Source organism: Phalangium opilio, unplaced genomic scaffold (genome assembly GCF_054372755.1).
Source record: "Phalangium opilio isolate 3A_F unplaced genomic scaffold, DU_Popi_V2 ptg000060l_1, whole genome shotgun sequence".
Classification (NCBI taxonomy): domain Eukaryota; kingdom Metazoa; phylum Arthropoda; class Arachnida; order Opiliones; family Phalangiidae; genus Phalangium; species Phalangium opilio.
The window spans coordinates 1,387,633-1,405,742 of NW_028324177.1; the positions used below are offsets into that span (position 1 = coordinate 1,387,633).

General features: G+C 36.5%; 2 protein-coding genes across 2 annotated transcripts; both read right to left on the reverse strand.

The window, feature by feature from the left end:
* Window positions 1-2,002: 2,002 nt before the first annotated feature.
* LOC149666143 (uncharacterized) lies at window positions 2,003-3,024 on the reverse strand. The gene is made up of 2 exons (XM_089841705.1): window positions 2,621-3,024; window positions 2,003-2,528 (listed from the first exon to the last, which is right to left on the reverse strand). Exons 1-2 carry the CDS (start codon window positions 3,012-3,014, stop codon window positions 2,350-2,352), a joined length of 573 nt encoding a protein of 190 aa, XP_089697831.1. The 5' UTR covers window positions 3,015-3,024; the 3' UTR covers window positions 2,003-2,349.
* Window positions 3,025-3,038: 14 nt separating this feature from the next.
* On the reverse strand, window positions 3,039-3,947 carry LOC149666144 (uncharacterized). The gene has a single exon (XM_089841490.1). The coding sequence runs from the start codon at window positions 3,945-3,947 to the stop codon at window positions 3,162-3,164; it is 786 nt and encodes a 261-aa protein (XP_089697616.1). The 3' UTR covers window positions 3,039-3,161.
* Between the last annotated feature and the right edge of the window lie 14,163 nt (window positions 3,948-18,110).

Consider the following 18,110-nt stretch of genomic DNA (forward strand, 5'->3'; position numbering starts at 1 on the left):
AATGAAAACAAACCTTTATCCATAGGTCTTGTATGGGAAAGTGTCCGCCAAAAAAAATGGCAGCACTACACGGGGAGGGGAAGAGGGGATGAATTGAGGGGGAAATGAACGGATTCCCTTTTAGCGAAAACTATGTATAGCGAAGGATATTCCTACAACTCAAGAATGGGTCTAGGAAGGTTTTACAGCCTTTGCTATATAGTACACTTAGGATAAAATGATATATATATATATAAACCTTAGGCGTATTTTATAGAGATGGGCCGATACCGATACCATATCGGTATCGGTACCGATATTTGGCTTTAACCGATATATCGGTATCGGTTAAAAATGAACCGATATATCTACCCGATATTTTTTTGAAGAAAATAAATACTTAAGTTGAGAGTAGATGGCGCCATAAGACCTAAACTCTGAGACAGCACAGTTTTTCATCTAATTTTGGATAACGTAACTAGTGTCTAAAATGGGTTTTTCGTTATATAGTTTCAAGTACCGAAATTGGATCGAGAATCATCTATAGAGATGGGCCGATACTGATACCATATCGGTATCGGTTTGATATCGGTTTAATCAAAGGATCGGGTAAAATATCGGTATCGGTACGTATCGGTTTCCCAAGTATCGGATCATATCGGTATCGGTTTAAACTGGTATCGGCCCATCTCTAGTATTTTACAATACTTCGATTTTACCGATAAAATGTAACATTAAAAAAAAAACCTCATAAAGGGCCTATTAAATATTTTATGCCATTTATGACCAATTAATTCTAATTAAAAAATATGTAATTAAAAAAATCAACTTGCCGTTTTTCCCCGAATAAGTTCTGGTTTTCCTTACTGTTTGTGGGAAAACATTAAGGTTTCATCTAATAATCAAGCTTAAGGCCCTTCCTTAGATTTGTTGGTGTTTTTGAGTTGTAAGTATTTAGTTTTTTATATACTTCTATAACAAATAAAAACATGCCATTATTACCACTCATAGAAGGAAATTTGCCCTATCTATATCTATTGATAAGATAAATTAAATAAATTAGTTTTGGATTTAATAAATTCTAAACATACTGCTTTTTAAAGTTTCGAGCTATTGCTTTCGTCGCCAAATCTATCAAAATAACGAATCAAAAATCCTCCTTTTACTTGAAAAGGGTAGTGGAATAGTTTGGCGAAAATATGTAATTATTTCGAACTTCTTCTTGAATTAGGAACGACAGAAATTAAACTCAAAGATTGAAGACATGTATTGAAAATTACTTAGTTTGAATTTTCTCCATGAATTATGAACACATTATCATAAAAATATAATATGTTCTGTATATCGAAGTATTGCTCCATTTAGGAAATAGTTATTTTTTTTAGAAAATTTTAATTAGAGATTTGGCGACGAAACAATTGTCGTTCATTTGTGCCTGTATTCTACAACGCTGACAAGTCACACCAAGTTCAATGAGAGTATAGGATGTTTGCTCAGCCTATTTCTTCCAGATGGCGCCGAAAACGGGGGTGGGTGGGTGTGTTTCTCTCCTTCTCCCATAAAGTAGTTTAGCACTCCCACACCGTCCTCAAATGCCACGCCGGGGGTCCCCATGTTAAAAGAGAAGTTCAGCCAAATAAATCAAGGGGAATATTTATTATGTTTGCTGAAGTGTATTTTTGGTATTATTGAAATAGTAAATGAAACGGACTCAAGCGTTCCTATAATGCTATAGTTCACGCTGTGGGTTCTCTTCAAGAAAACGTCAGTTCCGGAGATTTTTGAAATCGGCTAGACTAGTTATAATGAAGATATAATTTAGGCCAAATTAACCCCTTAACCATTAATGCTAAGGGTTATGTAATTATATTTTAAAATAGTTCAATTAGCCCCTAGCTCTTCCGTAAATAAACACCTTATATTCAGTACAGTAATGAGCAGTCAACAAGATGGTTTATTTACAAATACATGAATGTACATATTATCAAATATAAAAATAATTCAGAGTTTTGGAGACGTTTTCCTGTCCAATATTTGAGAATAAACTAAGTTTCATGATTTAGTTTGATATGTTAAGCTTTCTTTTAACAGGAGTTTCAACCGAAATCTCACTATTTTCTTGGATTCTTTTTTTCTTATTGCTCGCTTTCATTTGAGCGTCGATTATATACTGAGGATCCTTGCATCTCTTTCCCAATGGAACCTGGGGTTCAATTAATTCCGGAAGAATGCAATCTTTGTAAAACGCTTCTAGAGCTGGGACCATAACACTATTCCAAATTTCTTTGTCACGACGAACTTTTTTGTAAAACAATGGACTTTCGTTGTCTACGAAAACTATAAAATAGCATGTATCTTTTTGGCAAATGTTCAGTTGTCCCTGTATTTGATAATAGTAGCTGTGCGTTTTTTTAGTTGCAATTCTCCATTTTCCAATTTCAAACAAAAGCTTGAAGTTGATTGCGCATGTTTTGCCAGTGATTCCCCCTTTCGTTTGGATGAAGGAACGCATTTCACTTCCACTAAGGCGTTTTCTTTTTCAATAACTCCTTTACATTTAAGAACTCAAATTAATTTAGTCATTTGATGGATATAAAAATAAAATATAAATATGAAATAAGATTAAATTTTTATGTCTCACCATCTGGACTAGCACCTAAAAATCCGTGAGTCAAGTCTATGTAAAGTCCACTTTCTCTAATAGCAAGGCCTGTTATTTCAGTAAATTTGTTCTTTGCTACGTTTTCGTTTTCTTGGCCATAACGCATATCTTTAGTTGAAATGTGCTCGCGGTAAACAAAAGATCGACCCATGGTATGGCAAGATGTCTTGGAGCGCCTTCTAATGACCTCCCCAAACCTGGACGCCGTGAGTCGGTGGTGGCGGTGGCTAGCGTAGAAAGGATTTCCGTGTTGTCCCCTTGAAAGTCGTTCTATGTTATCGCGCTCAGCTGCTGAAACCTGTAACGACCAATATTTTTGAGTTGTGTTATCGGTAGTCATCTGAAAATGAAACTGAATATCATATGCCTGCATATTTAGTAGCTTCTCTCGTGCCGCGATATTGAACCCCGCTTCTGTCATTGGCGGAGCATCCGCAGTTGGTCCATAATCAGTCTCGACAATTGGAAGAAGCTTAGGTTTTGGAATAGGTTTCTTTGAGAAGAGGCGCTTTGGCTCTGGCTATTTTTCTGTGGCTCTGCCTCGACCTTGTTTTCGATGTTCTTCCTCTTTCTGCCTTTTTGACTCCTTCTTTTTGCAATGCCTTTTAAAAAAGGCACCTGGGCTTCTTCCTGTCAGTGCTTTATGCGGTGATGTTTGCCAACCCCCAGGTCCTTTTTGGTAACTTAGACCGGCTACCCAACATCGACCTTGATATCCTCCCTTCTGGCTGAAGTTGATTCGTTTTCCAGCATTTAGTTTGGCCATTATGCTCATAAACAGCTTAGCCCGGTTGCTTGTGTCATTTGAGAGTAGCCTGTCTGCTTTCGCAACAAGTCTGTCCACCTGAGCCAATATGAAAGGGTAAATACCAGACAATCGCAATTCTGGAACATAGTTTTTCTCGTTTTGGTCCTCCTTTCTTTTGCAGTAATAATCTCTGCATTTCGCGTGTTCACCAAACACGTGGGCTGGCCCGTTCTTCAAATCGTTCCTTAGGTCGGTAATTCCGCTGTGGAATATAGCACCCCGCGCTGTTGCCGTGAGGCGTGGTATAGCTACTCTCAGTTTCTTACGGCTCTCCAAAGTAAACCTTTTGGTGTCACTAGCTATCTTATGCAAAGCGCCAGTATAGTTTTTGACACAGTGGTTGGCGCATTCGATTTTGGCGACAGTATAGCCATATGGTACCTTTTCTAAAATACGAGAATACACGCTAGAATCGCCGTCAGCTATGAATTTTCTGTACTGTAAGCCGTGCATCTCCTCGCTTCTGCAAAATCCGTCAACTATGATGTCGGCTTCCATGGCCGTGGAAGAACCTTCCCAATTGCGGTAGCATCTATGTGCAGTAGGTGAACGACCTAATTTTGCGTCCCTAAAGCATTGGTAGCAATATTTGTTCCGCACGCCTAAGTACAACAATTTTTTGGTTTCTTGGCCAATAATGCATGCCTACAATAAACATTTCTTACTTAAATTTATAAAACCAAATTATTTAGCGTAAAATCATAAAATTATTTTCCTTAAACTTACAACTCCAGATGCGGCGTTGTAATTGTGACCGTAGGATCGTTTACACCATCCTCCGTCTAAGTACACGGTAATATATGGTACGCCATCGTTTTTGTCCTTTTAGAATAGCTATACCTCTTTCTTCTTCGCCGGCTGCTTTCATATCTTTATGAAGTTGTTCAAGCCAGAGCTATCATTAACGACATTGCTTGAATGTAATACATCAACTGATATTATGCCCATCTATTCTCTTACATCACCCAATCCAACTTCGATATTATGGTATCTATTCCAATTTATAGACGGAATATCCATATATCCCAAAAAATCATTTAGTTGGGAATGGCCAGCACCACTTGAAACGGTAGCCCACACGGCACTCGGGTTTATATCCATTTTGTTCTTATCATCGCTCGATTTGCTAATTGTCCGTCTGCATGTACGGCATTCGAACACAAAGGTTGATTTCAGGCCAGCTCGTTTCTCATCCTTGAAATCCAAGTAGCCCAAGGTACAAATCTTTTGATGTTCAATTTGCAGGTTCGTTGACCAATTTAAAACGTGGTTTATATCGACAATTCTTCGACCTTCGACCACAAACTTCTTTTCTTGAACAGTTTCTTCTACCAATAATCTAAAAAAAGAAATAATTTTGATTTCATTTTTGAGTAAGGTTATTACCATGAATCTAATTGCCAATATTTCCCTCTAAAATCACCTGTCAAATTACTTCACCTACAAGGAATTTATGTAGAAAGGGAAAGTGGGGAAGCGGGTCACTGAGGTCTCTGTTATAGAATGCTGACCAAAAAAAAGTAATTCATCCCGTCCACAGGGTCCGAGATTGAAAATTTCGATAAGCAAAGAAAGCCCCATTGTAGGACCGAGCATTGCCTATAATCCGTCCACCGTATATTTAATGCAGTAAAGACTAAAGGCCGGAAGAAGTTGACACTGAGTAGCAACGACATTACGTATCTCTCTTTCTTTCGGCCTATATCGCACTGTCGCCAGTTACTGTAACCTAAAAACATTTGGTAGGTTGTCTGAGTTTTGACAAAGAAACGGCCCTTCCCAATTGTCCCTCCCAAAAACCCTTCCCTCTGCTGATCACAAAAAGTTTGCAGTCTATTGAAGGCAAACCTCGTAGGAAACGAGACGTTTCTGTAAATTGATTGTGAACACGAGAAGAACTTACCTTAAAAGTTGGAAAATATAAAGAAGCACGAATTTTAGCCCTCTTTTTAACTAATTTTGCCTTGCGCCTCCAAACGACAAAATTTGTAAGTTTCAAGCTAAGAAAGGGCCTTAATTGAAAAATTAAATCTACTTGCCGTTTTTTGTTCTTATTAAGATTTTCCAGGCTACTTTCGAGCGACTTGCACGAACGCGAAAATAACGTTTAATGTCGTGCGCGACCAATAGCTTTAGCTTGGACTGGGTGTGGATTCCGAGAAAAACTGAGATGCTAACATTTCCGTTTAAGTTTTCAATACCAAAATTGAAAAAACTATGTACTTAAACCTACTTAAACCGAAAATGTCACTGCTCTTGATGAAACTGAAATCCTCAGACTTCGCATCGTTCGCCGTTACCCGGAATATGACTTTAAAATGTAAGCGTCAACAGTAGGAGAATTTCACAATCAAGAAGATGATGAAATTAAAGAATTTTACATCCAACAAGAAAATTCATCCATTTTCACAGAAAATTCAGTTTTCTAGATTGCTGGCTTTGTGGTATCGCGTCTTTGCAAAGCCATAAGCTGCAAAACCTGTCTCCAAGCAATCGAAGAGCCCCCAAACTAGCATAATTATGCTTTTAATATGCATTCGCGATTTACGCAACTGAAAGACAATGGTGGGTTGAATAGACCATCTAAAAGTGTTTTTCAACTATGTCGTTTAACCGAGTCCTGCATACGTCAAAATGTACCATTTTCCAAGCCATGCAAGAACATCACTTTGACCGTTGAACTTGCTGTTCTACGAACAATAGTAGGAATGGATATATTCCCCGATCTCCATGAACACATGTTTGATGCTGAAGTGGGTATTGAACATCATGCAACCACTTCAGTTAAAAAACTATTAACTTGTACTACAAAGTCAGGCTTCACAAATTGGAAAGGATAAATATTCAGAATTGAAGGGCCAAGCCATCAGGCATAACTATCAAAGCTAATTTTATCTCAAAACCAGTAACCAACCACCGGGAGTGGATGATCTGAATATCAACGGTTACTAGTAAGTGATTCATTTAATTTACCCAACCACCGGGAGAGGATGATCTGAATATCAACGGGGACTTGTGATTCATTTAATTTTTTTCATTATAGCATAAAACTAAAATCTGTATTTATTTACAGCGTGATTTACCAAATCACAGTGTACCTGGCATTAATTGCCGAGGTTGTGGCGGACGACGCATTTATGCACGACCTGCTGAATCAAGTTCGGCAAGTCGTGTATAATAACTGCGTCTTTATTCCCCACGAGTGAGTTTTCATGCATTATTTTATGATTTTATCTAAATTTAATTTTATAATTTGTATTACAGCCTCTTGGTTTTTAACTGTCGAGGGTTCCTGTAAGTTAATTATTTTTATCAGTCGTTCAATACTTTATTAACCCTCTTTTTTTCTCTTGCCCAAAGGGTCATCCAGGAACTCTCGCAGCTCTATCGCCGGGTACGCTTTATAGCAGTCCCTGGGCAGCTAGCACGAGTGTACGAGGGCAGGAACGACATAATGTTCGAATGCTTTCGTACGCTCGTGCAGACCCTGTCGCTGCCATAAATAAAATGTAAATTTTTTTTAAAAATAATTTTTGTAAATTTTTTTTAAAAATAATTTTTGTAAATTTTTTTTAAAAATAATTTTTGTAAATTTTTTTTAAAAATAATTTTTGTAAATTTTTTTTAAAAATAATTTTTGTAAATTTTTTTTAAAAATAATTTTTGTAGATTTTTTTTAAAAATAATTTTTGTAAATTTTTTTTAAAAATAATTTTTGTAAATTTAAAAAACAATAAATTTTGTTCTGCATTTATATATTTCTCTTTTTTTAATTTAAGCATATATTTTTTCCCTCAAAGTGTAGACTTTATTTCTTGGGCTTAAATAATAAAAGGAAAAAATGTGAGGAAGAGATAAAAAGGTATGTCTAGTATTAGTTATATAAAATGGAACAGTTTTTCGGTTTTAAATTCAATTTATTATGTAACACCAAAGAAAAAACTAATAAGCACCGTATGAAGTATCGTAAATGTTGTTATAAAACTCAATAATATTGTCGGCCAAGTGTGTAAATACGATTTGGTGGTTGCTGATCTTGATAAGATGTTCCTTAACAGCACTCGAAACTCGATTCAAGACCGCTGTTTCCAGACTGTCCAAAACAGTGGAATCCTCATTAAACAAATCTTTAATCTGACACGTATTATGATACGCCACAACAGTTGTTTTCTCGTTTGCGTTATCGTTTAAAAGATTTCAAAGTTGTTGGTTTCGAGGCCCAGCGTCCAGCCTGCTAGTACGGGTTAACGAGGCATTAACTTCTCCCATGTACTTGTAGAAGTAGCTAAACTTTTTACCGATTGCTTCCTACATAGTCGAATCTCAAGGGTACCGTTCACGAACCCCGTTGTAAAGCACAACTCTTTCGAAATGTGGAATCTACCGTTGATTTTTCGTTGATTAGTTACGCCAATCTTCCTCTTGCCATCTTCTTGATTTAAGCCGACAAAAAATTGAAATTATTAATCATAATATGTTAAATGGAAGGCGATGTTTTGAAATGCCATCACACTTCATTTAGTGTGGAGTCGAGGACGCAAACAATGGAAATTCAAAGTGGCGACACAATGTGTCACTTTGACACACAGTACTCAATAAGAGGGAATTATAAATCAGACAGCGAACCCATGTGTTACTTGGACACGCACGAATATATTTAACGCCGCAAAAAGTACAAACTCATTTTTAATTTTTTTTAGTATTGTTAATTATGTTTAATATTCATGTATTTAAAGCTAAATTTCTGTCTTTTTTTGGGTGACTAACGATTAAAATATTTTAGTTAAAACTTTCAAGTAGTAAATTTTTTGCGCCGGATTTAATATAGGCCCATTATAATTACAATTTCTTTGTGAATTCAGCTGCAAATAAGTTTTTGCTACTGCAAAAACTTCCCTTTGAAAATTCAACATTAAGTTAAAATTTCCATAACGGAATTTTTCTTTTCTCGAGGAATGGAGCCAAACCAACATTTTGAAAACACGCGCCTCGAGAATTAATAAAAAATTTTGAAATAACGTGTCTCGCGACATTAGAAAACCGTTGTACAACGGTTGTAGACATATTTAATTATTTCTTTGCGACTTGATTTGCAGAGCAGTTATCTTCTAAGAAGTACAACCAAAAGCTACTAATTTACTGGTCGGTAAGTGAAATTAAACAAATTTTAAATATAGCATTTTGTAGCTTAGGTGATTTTATCCTAAAAATATGTTTATAATTTGATTCTAAGTCAACACTAACAAAATTGTGTAATGAAGTGCTTTTCATTCACTTCAAATGTCAGTTATTTTTGAAAGGCTCCGAGAGTGGCTTCATAGGTGTGAAACTATCTTTTAAACTGGAAAATGGGAGGGGGTGACCACAAATGAAAGCCAATTCAGATATACATATATATATATATATATGAATTTTTAAATTTCACCTTCAAAGTTATTAAGGATGGTTAATGTAACTAATTAGATATTATCGTTAGATATGTTAATGGACTCCTCAACTGAATTCTCTGATAATTCTGACTCCGCTACGTACTCAGAAGGCGCAACTTTAAAAATCGTGGCTTCCTTAGCTGAGAAATTTAGTAGGCAAGGAGTTGGTGTATGCAATATCCAAGATCATTTCATTTACTTAGGTCATGCATTGTCCACCACTGGACTGGAATCGAAAAATATTATTGTCCAGTGCGAAATTTGCGAAAAAAAGTTAAAAACTCATCTGAGTGCAGCTTCAAATTTGGAGCGACACGTCAAGGTTAAAATAATATTTATCGATTTACGTTGAATATATCTAACTGTCAAACTTTTATTTCGAATAGACTTCCCATGCCCAATGCGTGTTGAGGAAAAGGGAGCCAAAGAGACCGGCTACAAATTTACTACTACCACTCAAGAAGGTGGCGAAATTAAGCCCAACGTCACAAAAACAAAAACAATTTGAAATGGTATTAGTTAAAATGTTGGCCGTTGATTGCTTACCCTTTAGTGTGGTAGAAGGTAGTGGCTTTAAAGACGTTGTAGCAAGGGGTGGGCCGCAGGTCCACGTACCGACGTCTTCGGAGTTAGAAAATGTTTTGCATAAAACCATGAAAGATTTCATGCCGCAAATTGTATGTCAGGATATTGATCAATAAAATGTACCCAATTTTTTTAATGTGCATCAACTTTATAGTCTGGATTCGAAAAATGCCCTCACGTTCAAATAACACTTCTTCGGTGGGGCGGGATGACTGAAGTGTCATGTCATTCAATTGACGACAAATGGTGCATAAAAACAGCCATTCTTGGTTTCATCGGCGACGAAGCCAATTTTGAGGAAAAACTTTTGACAATGCAACAAAATGCTCAAATCAATGTCACCGAGGTATTTTAATGTTTTAGTAATGTGAAGTGTTTTAAATGAATCTCAGAAATTTAAAGGAGGTCAGGAAATGTTGAAATATTATATTTTGAAAATAGTTCAATTTATGGTAGTTTTATTATTCCAGATGGTATTTAGGAATTGTAGGTTAAAATAATGTTGATTAATATGAATAATCTCAGACGACTAGATTTTTGAAAATATATCTTCTATAGCGTAAATAATAGCTTAAATGGATAAAAAATGCCTGTAGAAGTGTTGGACTCGTATGACATCTATTCTTGAAGAGGCAGTTCGAACTGTGGGACAATAGATGATCTTCCTCATGGAGCTAACCATAGCAGGCGGGTAAAAAAAAGATAACTGGCTTATTCACTTTATGGAAGATACCTTACATCTCTTGTTTTCGATGATATACACGAAAATCTACAACTTCTGAATTGAAATGGTTAACGCATGCAACATTATTGATTTGATTATGTTGGAAACATTGATATTTAGACACTTCTTGCTTACTGTTACGGATCTTACTTTGAGTTTAAACTTGAACACAATAATTTTACCAAAAATTATTTTCATGCGTTCACAGGTTTTTGCAGCACTGGATTTCGATGCATTAGATGCATGCAGTTTAAATTTAAATAGACCTTGGCCATGTTTTGGTGCTTTTTTAGCCGAACATGGTAAATGCAAATGAACTTTGAGAGACTACTGTCTCTGTCATTTAACTTGACATTTCAATTTCAAAGAAACACAAACCATGGAAAATGTATTTAATCTTGGCTGTAACGACACCGAATGGGAACATGCCTGGAACGTGTCACCTTGCATACCATCAGAGGTTTTTAGAGCCTTTCGCGAAAAAATTGAATTATCGGAGGATGTAGTTTTAATCTTAGAAAAGGTTGAATCCTGGATAAAGTTCCTTCAAATTTCTGGAAAATGGGCCAAAAAGTTTGTGACCAATGCTTCATTTAGAAGAATAAAAGATAATGATATTTAAGGAGTCATCGATAAAAGACTCTTTAGGGTGAAATCCCATGGAACATTGAGTCAAAATCGAACATACAATTCATTGTACGGTCCTACCACCCTTTTCGGAACACCCTAGATTGAACAGCCATTCACCGAAATAAGATGCATAACCGTTGATTTTTCAGAATGGAGACGTTATAGAATCTTTGAGATCAATTCTGATGATGGCTAAGAGAGACATTCTTCTGCCAGAGGATGATGATATGGAAAAACTGAAAGAACTAAATGAGTTGTGGAAGGCCTTGAGAATGACAGTAGAGTCATTGTGCTCCGAAGGCCCAACTGTCTCCAAAGTCATCGGCTTGCTAATGGGATTGTTTAACAATCTTAAAAAAATAAAATCTATTTGGTTTGAAACTTTTCGAACCAATCTTTTAAAAACTATGGAAGAAAGGTTTTCAAATCTTATAAGAGAAGAAAGGTTTGTGGTAGCGGCTCTACTAGATCCAAGACAAAAAACATTCATCTTTAAAGGTTAGATTTTTCCGAAATCGTATGCTAATTTTCAATGCCAATTGTCTAATAATAATTGGAATTGTCACAGGCTACAGTTTACCGGTATGGAGGGATGAATATCCAAATTTTTGCACTGTCAATGAGGATCAAACCAAAGAATTTATCTGCACGCTCTTGACCAACATGGTTCAAGATTTAGGAGACGAGTTGGAGGAGACTAGCTGCACCCTATTTGAAGGCTTGGAAAGCCCACGAGAAATGTGCTCTATTTCATCCACAAAATAGAGCTTCGACGAATATTTGAAAGAGCGCCTAGTGTCGACTAAAGAAGCGCAACAATACAACAACTTTGTTGTTGACTACTGGAGAGACAAAGAGCAACGATTCCCAGAGCTTGGAAAAATTGCTAGGAAAGTTTTTTCAAGAAGTATTTCATCTGGATTTGAAAAATTGGCAATGGAAAGGGCAACGTCAATCAAAAAATATTTGAACTCGGGTTATAAAATAAGCGACATCGTCTCACTCTTGACCCTAAAAGTTATATTGCAATAGCTTCAGCACGCTTATGATAATTATTTCACCACTAACATGTCTTGAAACCAAAAATTAAATACAGATTTGTACGTGAAACTCAAAATCCAGGGTATAGACTATTAGGGAGACGAAAGGGTCATACAAATCATACATCGAATAAATTTAGTTTTGATAATAACGCCGCCACTTTACTCTCGAGACTAAATTAACTCGATTCTATTGTACCTCTTGGGTTGACGTGGAAACAATAGGTTGAAATGATAGCGTTGTTCTTGGAGGGTTACATACCACTTATCTATTTTAGCGTTCTGGACAATAAAACACTCGCAAATGTCTTGTTTAACACGCCTCGAGTAGCGCGAAAAGCATGGTTCATAGAATAAGTGGTTCGCATTGGAAATTTAGCAACTTCGAATCTCACCACCAAAATTAGGGAGGTCGATTATAGGTTGCTGGAGAGTTAAGTATGCCGCGGTCTCTGAGTATCACTCACCAAAGGAAAAAGGCCACTTACAATACTCCTCTATTTTTACAGAAGATACATTCAACGTACCCAAACAAGTCAGTGCATTTCTTTGCCTTTGTTATGTCTGCCCACGATATTTATTGCACGGAAAACGATGACTTCTGTCAGCTAGTTAACCTAGACAAAGGTTTTAAACTCACGTACGATAAAATAATTCTTAATCAAAGGGTATGAAGGCTGTATATACTATCACTGCTGGTCGCTCTTGAGTCATCCATGATCAAACTTGTACATGATACTTAACACATTCTACTTTTTTTATTGTACATTTTTACTAGGCCGACACATTACCTTAGTATATGCACGCGTAGTTAACTTTCAAGTTAAATTAGTCGCCACCCCCGGCTACGCGTTTCTTTTTTATTATTTTTTTGCTTAATTTATTTTGGTAAGGGGGCTCTGGCGTGTAACCAGGTGTAACCTGTCAACACCACATTTGTTTTATAGAATTCAATTAATTTAAATTTAAAGCTGTATGCTTATTTTAATGTGTGGTTTCTCCCGGATTCGGTCAGTCTCGGTCTTTGTTTAAAAATTAATATCCCCCATTGTACTCATTGCAATCTCAATGATAAAAGTTTCAATAGCCAAATGCCTCGTCATCTAATTAGTGACGCGCATGAATGGATTAACGAGATTCCCGCTGTCCCTCTACACATACGGATCATATAGGTACAAGTAAATTCGCGCCCTTATGTGTCTACAAATAAATTTAAATATATCAAAATCAGTAACAGCACAATAGCCTCTATTATAAAAATTTTTGGTCTTGTCGAACTTGTTGAAAGTTTCCAGGAACACGGCCAACTTAGATGCTCGTAAAGTTGGCCGTGCCAGGAAATACGTCATAAATCTGTTGTACATGAAAGCCAACTTCCTAGTTCGTAGGGGCCATCTTCACTAAGCCTAGGTTAAAGACTATGAAAACTGGAAATGGAGTAAGTTTACAATTGAATTTGATAACTTCTTTTCTTATAGATATTGTTCACATTTTAATAGAATTCTTTTGCTTAGCAAAGCTAAAGCTGTTAATAAGAAATTTAGTGTACCAAAAGGGAACTGGACAAAACAGTTAAAATTTGTCCCAAAAACGTTTGATGAAACTGTCATTACCAAGCATCATTGTGATTCTTTAGCTAAAATACACTTAACACTCGGCTATCGGAGGTTTAAAGCACATAAAGTGAATGAACTATTTATAAACCCAGGAGAGAAAGTTTCAGATGGCTTTAACATATTTATAAAAGCTAAAGTTGAAGCTTCATTTACGATATCATCGAAGTATGATGTGGCAATAAAGCTGAATGTTATTGGACAAGTTAACGTAGCCTGGTGTGCTTGTAAAGCGGGGTGTGGTGGTGTGTGTAAACATGTGGGTTCCGTATTATGGTTCATTTTGGACTGTATTAGATCAGGTAAAACCTTCATCCCTGACGACTTGGCTTGCACTGAAAAGACTAGAGCTTGTAGTGTCCCTTCTCAAAATAGGAAACTCTCAAGAAGATCTTTTACTGAATTGGATTTTGTGAAGCATACACCTGGCAAAGCTAGCGAAGTTCTTCAAGAAAAGCAACAGAACCAGCAAACCTACAGTGCTTTAGATGATATAGGAACTGGCGAAGATGTCAAGAATATGTCTGCTAGAATTAAGTCACTCACCGAACGATTGAAAGCTGGTAAACGCCGCGAATTGTTTTTGCCTTATTCAAGAGGAAAACAATTTTATTCCATATTCAAAAACATTAGCTGACCCAGAAACTAATATTACAACCGAATTGGCAATAAATGTAGTTATGAATGCTCGTACTTCACTTCCGATTGCACCCGTAGAAATAGAAGATGAAATGAAAGAACTTCGTATATCTATTCTGAAAACACCAGTTACTTGTAAATTGACTTTATATTGTGCATTAAATCTAGAGGTAGAAACTAGAGAGCAGTCGAATTGCCTCCTATGGAAGAGTGAGCAGCAATTCAGAATCACTGCATCGAAGTTTGGTTTTATTTGCAAACGGCAGAAAGAAGTCAACGACTATTTTCTAAAAACAATTTTTAACGGAGCTGATCTGTCTAAAAATAAATATGTGCAAGAGGGGTTGAAAAACGAAACTATGCTACTGAAAATATGAACTATTGCGTTCAGGAGTGAAAACCTTCAATGTTGGGAGCATCCCCTGACAGGTTGGTGCTACAGGAAAACGTAGGCTATGGCCTTTTAGAAATCAAGACATTGGCAAAATGTAAGGATCAGTCAATAAACATCGAAGAAGATATACAGAAGAAAGAACCAACGAGCAAGTTTTTAAAGAAAGATGAAAACGGAGAAATTTTCTTGGACCGAACCATAACTTTTATTATCAAATACAAGGTTAGCTTGGGTTAACAGGTCTTAAGTGGTGTGATTTACTAGTGGATTGTGGAGACGAAAAGCCATTTTGCCAACGTATTAAATTTGATGAGAGGTTCTTTAAAGAAAAAATTGTTCAAAAATTGTTAAAATTTTATATTTACCATGGTATCTCGTTCCTAGAAAAGCTGTGATGTTAAAAAAACATTTTTGTCATTATTCATACATGCATTTAAAAATGCAATTTTCATATTTATAGGTCTTGTGATATTTTTGAAAATATAAAAACAGTAAATTTTTATTTCTGAAAATTAAATTTTAACTTAAGAATTTCAGATGAAAACTACTTTGTTATTTTTCTGTTTAACAACGGTTCATTGCAAAAGTTTACTAAATAAGTACAAGTTTTCCATATTTTGTTTAACTGGTTGTGCATAGAGTTAGGAAATATTGTTCTTAGTATGTTATTTTCCTTGACTCCTCGAATGACACGTTCTACATGGATTCGAACACTCGCTATCTCCCTGGTATAAGATTCTTCCTCCTGAGACATTTGACCTGGCACTAAGTCAGACACAAAGCTTATGAAACCATTCGGAGTTACACCAATGAGACCTTTAGCCGTATTGTGGGTTTTGTACGAAGACCTATCGCTTTGTGTTATGAAATTATTGGGTTTTTGGATGAACAGTTCGGTTGCATCCAGAACAATGCGAACGGTAGGAAATTTGGATTTAAACTCGTCTGGCATGAATCTATCATTAGCTTGTCGCGATGGCCATATATGCAACTGAGTTAAGCGTTTCTCTAACAAGTCTATCCAAGTTGTACAAATATTTGACACAGTACTTTGTGCAATGTGAAAACGATAAGTTAAATCCTCTTCGAGAAGTCCAACTCTTAGTCTACATAGCACTAGGAAAAGTTGATCTTTGAAGTCTATTTGCATCGGGCGTCCGATAGTTTTACCTTGCCCCCTTTCAAATTTCGTTTTATAGCCCTTGGCTCCGTTATACAATTTCAAGTCTTTTAAATCAGGTTCAACTAGGGCATACAAATCTTCAAAGACCTCTGTTCCACTAAATCCAGTGTAGAGCTGTAACATTGCGGGAGAATCAGATACTTTCTTTAAGGAAAATCTTTGTTTCTCTTTTAACTTCTGTTCTAAAAGATTAATGTTGTTTTTATAAGCTGAACTATTAACTCTGACTTCTTTAATTTCTTTTATCAACTCTGTATTTGCTTTCTCTAAGTCTTTGCAGTTTTGTAAAATACATTTAAATTTCACATTTTCCTCAAGCAGCACTTTGTTCAACGATTTAAGTTTTTCACTTTCGTTGCATAGATTTTCAATAAGAAGTTCATTTTTCTTATGTTGTTAATTTCAATAAGAACTGCTACTTCATGGAGTAAAATTTTATATGTTTATTTTAAATTTAAAATTTAAAACTTAGTGAGCTTTCGGACCGCGGTCCTTCCTCAGCCAATTTTTAAAATGAACTAAAATAATTTAATTTAAAAAGTGACCAACATACATTTTTTACATAGATTGAAGGTGACATTTCCCCTTTTTTATATCGTTTTTATGTCATGTTTTATTTTAGTTAAATCGTCCCCACCCGCTTATGTTTACTGAACCTTGATCTAAGTTTAAATTTCCTCTATCTTTAATATATACTGATTCCTTAAAACATTGTTTATACCAATTAGTTTCCTGACATAAAACCCGAGTTAAATCCCAATCAATTTGATGGTCGTTGTTCTGTTTTATATGGGTCGCCACTCGCCAATCCGTTGGTTTCGTCGTATTTTTACAGCATATTTATGTACCGTTTGTCTTTTTGCTTTGCGCCATCTAGTGGATGGCGTAAAGGTTTAGTCCGACTATTTCAATTACGGCTGGGCGCGCCTTTTTCCCCCATTTTCCCCTTTTTTTCCCGTGCGGAATTCGGAAATTTTTCGTCTGGCATGAATCTATCATTAGCTTGTCGCGATGGCCATATATGAAACTGAGTTAAGCGTTTCTCTAACAAGTCTATCCAAGTTGTACAAATATTTGACACAGTACTTTGTGCAATGTGAAAACGATAAGCTAAATCCTCTTCGAGAAGTCCAACTCTTAGTCTACATAGTAGGAAAAGTTGATCTTTGAAGTGTATTGACATAAAACCCGAGTTAAATTCCAATCAATTTGATGGTCGTTGTTCTGTTTTATATGGGTCGCCAGTCCGTTGGTTTCGTCGTATTTTTAACAGCATATTTATGTACCGTTTGTCTTTTTGCTTTGCGCCATCTAGTGGATGGCGTAAAGGTTTAGTCCGACTATTTGAATTACGGATGGGCGCCTTTTCCCCCCATTTTCCCCATTTTTTTCCCGTGCGAAATTCGGAAATTTTTAAAAAGTATCACACTTAGGTGGCTCTGCAACGTGGAAGAATTTTATTTATTTATGAAATTATTTTTCTCCTCGACCGGGTATCGATCCCGCACCATCGCACAGAGCTTTCACTCCACGGATTGACGCCTTCACGCTCTCGGCCGTCTAGTCTTATTAACAAGCTTGAGTTGTGTTGCTTAAACCTAGCATCTATTGGACGTCGGCGGCCGGCTCGTTCCTCTCACGTCTTGCTCAGTTGGCAAGCTTATCTCTGTTATCGTTTGCTTCTTTGGAGAAACTACGCGCCGATGTTGGTGCCATATCAGATAAACCATTCGCTGGGTTTTTTTCAAGCATCTTTATACATCTTTTTTCGGCGAACCCTTTTAAACAATATGTTTTATCGTTAGGAGTTTTCGCTTTCTCCGTAATTTGGAATTTATGAAGGACAATTGTAGCCTGCACTACAAAATCAACATTTGTAGGCTTCATTGCGATGGGTCTAGTGTATTCTCTCCACCTTGCTGCGAGTATACCGAAAGCATTTTCTACACATCGTCTGGCTCTACTGAGTCTGTAGTTGAATACTCTCTTTTCACTGTTTAAATCCTTAAACGGTTATGGCCTCATAAAGTTCGACATAAGCTGAAAAGCTTCATAACCGAGGAGTACGTGTCTCACTTTTATATCCGTTCCTGGAAGGATGCCTGAAGGCGGAAAGTTAATATTTTGGGAAGTTACATCTTGGCCAAAGTCCGAAGACTTAAAAACACCTCCGTCTGAGCTTGATCCATATCCGCCAACGTCAACGGTCAAAAATTTATATCGTGCATCAGCAACTGCCATTAGATTATTTGAACTAAGCCCTTGGTAATTGTGATATTTCGAGCCCGAGCTGGCAGGTTTGATAATGTTTACATGCTTGCCGTCAACTGAGCCACAACACATAGGGAAATTCCATCTGTTGTAGTACAGTTTAGCGGCAGACTTCTACGTTTGCTCTGATGGCTTGGACATGTAGATCGGTTG

Excerpts from the sequence above, each read along its gene's own strand:
- LOC149666143 (XM_089841705.1), bottom strand. The coding sequence starts at position 3,014 with ATGCAGGCATATGATATTCAGTTTCATTTTCAGATGACTACCGATAAC. Across the intron at positions 2,529-2,620 it reads TTTAGGTGCTAGTCCAGATG|GAGTTATTGAAAAAGAAAAC; the intron begins GTGAGACATAAA and ends TTAAATGTAAAG.
- LOC149666144 (XM_089841490.1), bottom strand. The coding sequence starts at position 3,947 with ATGGAAGCCGACATCATAGTTGACGGATTTTGCAGAAGCGAGGAGATG.